This window comes from Triticum urartu, chromosome 4 (genome assembly GCF_003073215.2).
Source record: "Triticum urartu cultivar G1812 chromosome 4, Tu2.1, whole genome shotgun sequence".
NCBI classification, from domain to species: Eukaryota; Viridiplantae; Streptophyta; class Magnoliopsida; order Poales; family Poaceae; genus Triticum; species Triticum urartu.
Genome location: NC_053025.1, coordinates 13,437,824 through 13,445,082, shown reverse-complemented (window position 1 = coordinate 13,445,082; position 7,259 = coordinate 13,437,824). Strand labels below are relative to the sequence as shown.

The window sequence follows — 7,259 nt, the reverse complement described above, 5'->3', positions numbered from 1 at the left end:
GGTGGCAGCCATGGAGAGGAGGGGGGAGGGGAGGGGTTGCGATTACTAACCACCGGGGAGAAGTCCAGTATGCCGGAGGAGATCGCCGGCGTTGAGCGGCGCGGCGTCTTGGGGAGGAGTCGGCGGCGGCGTCTTGGGAGGAGTCGGCGGCGGCTTCTCAGGTCGGGCAGCGACGTGAGTCGGGCGACCAAATCCTCGAGGGGGGCCTCGAGGGTTCTGAAGCGCGTGGGAGGAAGTGGGTCGAAGGGGGGTTGAGGGGATTTGGCCCATGTAACCTCGCGTATCAAACGGGCCCTCGGGGTTTTCCGCGGGTTCTGGGCCACGCGAGGAATATCCGCTTGAATCCCCTCCAAACCACGCATGCCAAACGAGGCCTTAAGGCCTCCTTTGGTTGCTGCGGATCCCCGGGGATCCCAGCCTTTATCCAGGGTGTGGGGGATATTACTACTAGGCGTAAACCGGCTAGGCCAAGCCGGGTTAACTTCATCAGTAGTTGAGTATGCTTGAAGCCCATGAAAGCAGATGAGGATGTTAGGTAAGGGCCCAAGGCCCAGAACCGGTTTAAGGCCTGTAGCCGTGAACCGGCATTAGTATGTAACTTGTATTGTAAGGTAGAGAAAGTGGAGACCGAACCAGACACGTTTATGAGCCGTTCTCGGGACTCTGTAAATCGACGGGCGTCACCCATGTATATAAGGGGACGACCCGGCGGCGGTTTAGGACAACAGACAACAACTCGAGACTCAGGCAAAGCGTATTCGCTCCCTGGTCATTGAAACCCCATCAATTCCATCACAACTAGACGTAGGCTTTTACCTTCATCGTAAGGGGCCGAACTAGTATAAAAACTCTCTTGCGTCCCTTGTCCGCTTTAACCCCTTTAAGCTAACCCGTAGCGATGGCTCCACGACTAAGTCTTTTCATGAGGACATCTGCCGTGACAAAACCACGACACAGGGGGTGAAACCCACGCAGAAATTGTCCCCGGGAGAAACGAGACCAACATTTGGATGGCCCAGTCCACGGGGCATGCCGGCCCCAACCCCTCTATTTTCCCAAGTGCAGTTTCGAGGCCTCTGTGGGAGATTCCCCCACTCATTCTCTTCTCACGCGTAATCATTGTTCGCGATGCCCGCTACCTTCATTCACGCTGGTTCATCTCCCCCGGTCCAGTTTCTTTTCGTACAAAAAAAATCTCCCCCTTGGTCACGTGAATTGAGGGATATTTCCCCCACAAGAGGAGGGGACCGTACATGCGCCTCAAATTCCCTCGAGGTGGTTAGCTGCCCTGATTTTGTTCCCTCCGGCAACCAAATGAGCCCTAAGAGGAGGCGAATAATGGAATTTTAAGTATGCACTACACACAGTTATTAAGAAATTGAATATGTTATGGTTGTAAAAGTTTTTTTCTTAGTCGTAGACAAAATGTTCGTCGACATCGAGTAAGGGGTGGTCAGAGGGATGAAACTTCCTTATTTGATGTGCTTTGCGTCATGTTGTCGTTGCTTGGTGTGGAGGTGACTAAGCCGAGCGACCGACATGGCCCAACCCATTTAGGAGCAATTGGATCCTGGTTACCGGTTTTGGGAACCGTCCAAAAGTTTCCGGTTTGGTTTTTTTCCTATATTTTCCGGTTCTTCTCTTTTTGGTTTTCTTAATTCAAAATTTTCACACTTCAAAAGATAGTTGGAATTAAAACATTAAGGAACTAAAAATGGTTTGTTTTTTCAAGAAATGTTCCCAATTTAAAAAATGGTTCAAAATTGTTCACATGTTTTCAAAAAATATTCAAAATTTCACATTTTTCAAGAAGCGTGAACAAATTTATTTTATTTTTCAAACAATGTTTGAATTTGAAAGTCTATTTTTAAAATGTTATTAAGATTTTCAAAATTTGTTAGCTTTTCCATAAAACAGTGCCGAATTTCATAAAATATAAAAAATTGTTTAAAAATGCTCCGAACTGTTCCGAAGTTGTTCTCAATTTTTTAAAAACGTTAGCACAGCACCTCGGTCCACCGTTACAGTGTCGGTGCAGCGCTCCAGTGCAGTCTCGCGCTGCTAATGGGCTGGCCGACTCGGGGCACTCCCTCTCCCTGTAAGCGGCATATAGGAGGCCGCCCCCTCCCACCTAGGGTTTCACCAGAGAGAGAGAGAGAGCAAAGGGGATCGGGAGTCAGTTATGCGCCGCCGCCTGCCGTGCACCGATCTCCCCCGTCGCGCTGTCGCAATTGTCGTCGGAGGCCTCGAATGAGGATCCATTGCTGCTTGCGAAGAGTCGACCAAATAAGCAGCTCCCAAAGCGGGGGCTGCAGTCCCCAATCGAAGCAGCAAGAGCAGCAGCTCTTTTGGGAGCGGCGATCAGCAATCGAAGCAATCAAGCGGCTCCTCTCCGAGCCGCAGTCCGCGATCGAAGCGGCTCCCTTTTTTAGCGGCAATCCGGCCGGAATCAAAGCAGTCCTTCCCGGATTACAATCAGAATCAGGCCCTCTTTCGAATTCAGTTTCCGAGTTTCCATTGGTGGTGGGAACCCAGCAGCTATATATATGGCCGGGCGGACACAGCGGTACTCGCCAATCTTCGGAAGAGACCAATTCTTGTCCCGGCAACCCGTGACCAATTCTTCTCGGGCATCGGCGGATCTACGCGGGAGCCATGGGAGTGAGTGAGTTCATTGTCCTCTTTTCCTTGCCGGATCCTTTCTTTTCAGAGAGTTTGCACTTCACATCAAAATTGCATTTTTATGACTGTAAAAATTGCATCTTTGCGACTGAATCAAAATTGTATATTTGATAATTGCAGTTTTGGTATGGCAAAAACATATGCAAGTCTGTGTCTTTTATCATTGAAATTGCATCTTTGCAACTGTGTAGAAATTGCTTTACTAAGTCTGAAATCAACTCTTATTGATGTCCATGCCAATTGCAGAAAGGCAATAAAGATGACAGGCTCAGCGCATTGCCGGATGACATTCTGGTCAACATTTTTGACCGACTCAGTGTACGCGATGCTGCAAGAACCAACGTCCTCTCAAGACGGTGGGGTCAGCTCTGCGCCAAGCTCTCTCGGCTTATAATAAGTTCTCTAGACTTCCTGCCCAAGGACGCGTCACGCAGCAGTGCCAACATCTCTGACGATGAATTGGTTCGGATCAATGCAGCCGTGGTTCAGGCAACAAAGAGCGTGCTGGCGCGCAGAAATCCAGGTGAACACACCATCGGCCTTCTGTCCATGACGTTCCACTTGGTAGATGATATCCCCATATCCATCGGGCACGCCGTTGGTCATGCCATGGCGACGCACCTAGTCAAGAATGCCAAATTTTGTGTTAGGACAAGGAAGGATGACGATGATGAAATTGATGATGATGAAGAACTGGTCATCTGGGCGAGACGATTCATGTTGTTCTTTGATGCTTCTCCAGTTGCATTTGGTGGTCTCACTAGTCTCAACATAGGGAATTTGAGATTTGGTGAGTCAGGCATATCTAGCATCCTCACCACTTGCAAGCAGCTGAAGCGTATGCACTTGTACAATTGTGACTCTGGTGATCATAGCACCCTGCAGGTTGAACACGCTAATCTCAGTGAGCTTTGTATCGTATATTGTCGTCTCGAGCAAGTTAAGCTGAACTGGCTCCCTCAGCTCACAAGCATAGTCTTTGACGGTTGGATAGATTTCCAAGATCCACTGGTTCTTGGTCATGTTCCGTTGCTCGAGTCTGTAAGCCTCACAAATGTTGCCCTTAGTTACAACAAGATGGTCAAGTTAAGTAGGTTTCTTGGCAGTGCCTCTCCACGAGTTCTGAAGTTGGGGTTTAGGTCCGAAATGGTAAGCCAAGATTGTTGCTTTCCTAGCTGTGGCTTCACTTCTTCTCTGCTCTGGTCATCTTATCATGTGTATATTATTTGCAGATTTGGGTGCAGCCAGAATGTCCAACGCAAGATCTGGCATCTGTGTTCCGCCAACTAAGGTTTGTGAACCTTGTTAAACTTCCTGAAGGGTATGATCTCACCTGGACAATGTTTATTCTTGAAGCTGCACCCTTACTGAAGGAGCTATACATGACAGTATGTGCTTTCCTAAAGTTCTCTTTTAGCCACATGTGCTTGATATTAGTTTTTCATGGTTTTCTTACCACGTATTATATATGGCTAAAGACAGTTTATTTTTATCTTTGTCCTATTGCTGAGATGCAGGTCTGGGATGATTTGTGTTCAATGGAAATGGATGAGGAGAAGAGAAAAAAGGAATCGTATAGTGAGAACAAGGGTGTAGAGTGGAGCGCGGCTGCAGCCGATTTCCAACACCACAGTTTGGTCACACTCGTCATCTTTGGCTTTGAATCTGAAGATTATGCTGTTAATTATGTCAGACGTGTCATGGTGGCGGTGGTCAATCTAGAGGATGTGTTCCTCTATAGTAGGTTGGAGTTGGAGTGCGGCAACTGCCAGGACAAGAAGCCCACCAGGTTCGCCTGGACTAAAAGGCAGAAGATTTCACTGAAGAAGAGAATCACCGCGGGGATTGAGTCGTTTGCCATAATCCACTCCAACAAGACGATAAGGGCTGACCATCAAGCAAAAAAGCTTTACCCACAGTGCTCACACTTTGACGCAACAAGTGGTTGATTTAACAGTGAACTGTACTATCAACAGTGGTTGCTTTGAACTTTTGGAAGTGTTTGTTAGTACTTTGGTTATTAACAGTTCTCATTTTATTTTGGCCATCTGAACTGTATTTTTATGTTTTGTGTTACGATGAAAGGATGATGAGTACTGAATGATTGAGCCATTATAAAGTTAGAGGAAACATTTGGGCCATGAACGTGTCGTTGGTAGTTTCAAAACAAGAAACATGAATAGCATGACTTATCTTGCTAAACTACAGTATTTACAATGAAAATGCAGACCGGGAGCAGCACCAGCCCACCTCTGCAAACATGGAAGCAGAGCAAATATAACTGTTGGGTATAAAAAAACTATAGAAGAAACATGCAATTATAGATAACTGTTGAACATCATGCTATTTCTCCCATGTGATTCTTGAATTTCGTCCGTACGATGCATCACACTATGACACTATCAGTTTGTGCTCTTGTGTACAACAGTTCGTTTTCACTGATCAAGTTAGAAGCATTGCCTCTCTAAACTCACGAGCGGGCATCAATCAGAATATCAGATGAGAGTGGCCTTTGTAAAAGTACTCTTTACTTATTATTTTTTGAGACAAAGTACTCTTTAATTAGAGAGAAGAGATTTGGGCCAAGTTCGGACCTAGATGGGCTATTGATTTGCACGCACAGGCCCAGCTGCCCAAGGCCTGCAATCCCCGCATCGCTGCTGATTGAGGGAAGCCGCACAGCCTGCCCACACCCGACCCGACCCGAGACCTAAATCGCCGCCACAGTTCCTCGCTACTGCGGCGACCGCCGTTCCCCTCCTCCCCCTCCCACCCCGCATCGGAGAGGAAGATCGCCGCGCCAGCGCCACCATCCCCGACCCTCGACCCCACCACTCTCGGCAGGTTCAGGTGTGTGCTGGTATAGTCTGTCTCCACCTCAACGAATTTCCTTCGCCTGATAGCGATTAGGCTGCAACGGGTAGATGATTAATTTTTTAAGCCCAGCTATCTGTCTCATCGGTGATAGCAGGCCGAAAACCCAGAAACCCAGCAGCAGTGTGCGACGATCAGAAGCAGGCAGAAGGAGGCGATCCACGGCAGGCTCCATAGGCGGCAAGGCAAGGATGGTGAGTTTACTTCATCTCCCAGTTCAATTTTGGGTTCCGTCTCTGCTGGTTCGGGGTCCGCTTCTTCGCCATTCACGGCTGGAAGTTGGTTCCATCCCCTTCCACTCAAACAATGTTTGCTTAACGGACTGACCTTTGATGGATGTCTCAAACCAAATGCGAGTTTTGCAGCACATTTAGGCTAATTCTGCGAGGCACTAGTGTCTAAAAAAAACCCAGTTTGCAGCGTGTATTTTTCATATGTTGCGCTTTGTTCTCCCTGTTTTTGAAAACGGGCTAGTTGATATTCTTGTGTTTCAACTCTGTATGACTCAGTTAAGTTCAGAGAATCGATCTGCGTACTGTTAGTCTGCTTTCTCAGTTTACCTTTTCAATATTCATCAACCTTGTACATTTTGCATCTTTATTTTGCTTGGCTTAACTAATAATGTCCATGATTTAGGGTGAGCAAGATGATAAAAACACAAAGGCTGAGCTGAAACTTTGCGGTGACGTAGCTGTTAAGAGAAAGAATTACCGTGGCGCGTCCGCATTCTACAGCGAGGTTAGTATTGATGTGGATAAATTGTGCACGTGAGGAATACTCAATCTTTGTAGCATTACTTGTTGACCTGATGTGATGTATATATGGTTGTTTAATCTATCTCTTTTGTGTTCTATCTTATATCTGCTGTTGCTAATAAAAATAAGGTGGAGAGTAAAAACAGTAGCATTTGTTTGTTTGGATTTATGTTCCTTACAATATGCATGTGCGCAAAACTTTTTTCACCTTTCCTGTAAACATACAAGGAGAGATTCTGCTTATGTTGTACAGAGGGAGTATTTTATTATATGTTTTGGTATTGTTGACAGGACTTCCACCATTTGAATTATTTCAGTTGATAATCTGTCCAACTCTAAGCCAAATATCTATCTGCTACTCCGGACGAATTTGAGATGTACTCCCTCTGTAAATTAGTATAAGAGCGTTTAGATCACTATTTTAGTGATCTAAAAGCTCTTATATTAGTTTACGGAGGGAGTATTGTATATTCTTGTTGTCTGTAAACCTTTGATAGCCATTAAGGCATTAGCTCTGGCAACAGCACAAACAAATAACGCTTCAGCAGCCCTCTCTTATTTGAAAAAATAAGGATTCAGCAGTCATAGGTCCAGAGGTTTGAGAAACCTCGGTTCTCAGGTTCATACTGATACCAACTTGAAGCATCACTAAATAAACCTGCTTGTCATTGCTGATATACTTGGAATCAGTATTGTCTTGTTAACCTGTATGTTATTGCTGATATGCTTGGAATCACTATTGTCCTGTTAACCTGTATTTTATTGCTGATATGCAGGCAATTGAGCTGGACCCTAGTGATGCGACGCTGTACGCAAACAGGAGCCTTTGCTACCTGCAAATGACTGAAGCAGGTAAGGCATTGCGTGATGCTAACACCTGCATAAAACTGCGGCCCGAATGGTTAAAAGGTTACTACAGGAAAGGAGCTGCTCTCATGTCGTTCAAGG

The 7,259-nt window shown here is 46.2% G+C and overlaps 1 protein-coding gene across 1 annotated transcript; it reads left to right on the top strand.

Annotated features, from left to right (window-relative positions):
- The first annotated feature begins 2,553 nt into the window (after positions 1-2,553).
- On the top strand, positions 2,554-4,722 carry LOC125550266. The gene is made up of 3 exons (XM_048713227.1): positions 2,554-2,661; positions 2,929-3,831; positions 3,915-4,722. Exons 1-3 carry the CDS (start codon positions 2,656-2,658, stop codon positions 4,629-4,631), a joined length of 1,626 nt encoding a protein of 541 aa, XP_048569184.1. The 5' UTR covers positions 2,554-2,655; the 3' UTR covers positions 4,632-4,722.
- Positions 4,723-7,259: the final 2,537 nt, after the last annotated feature.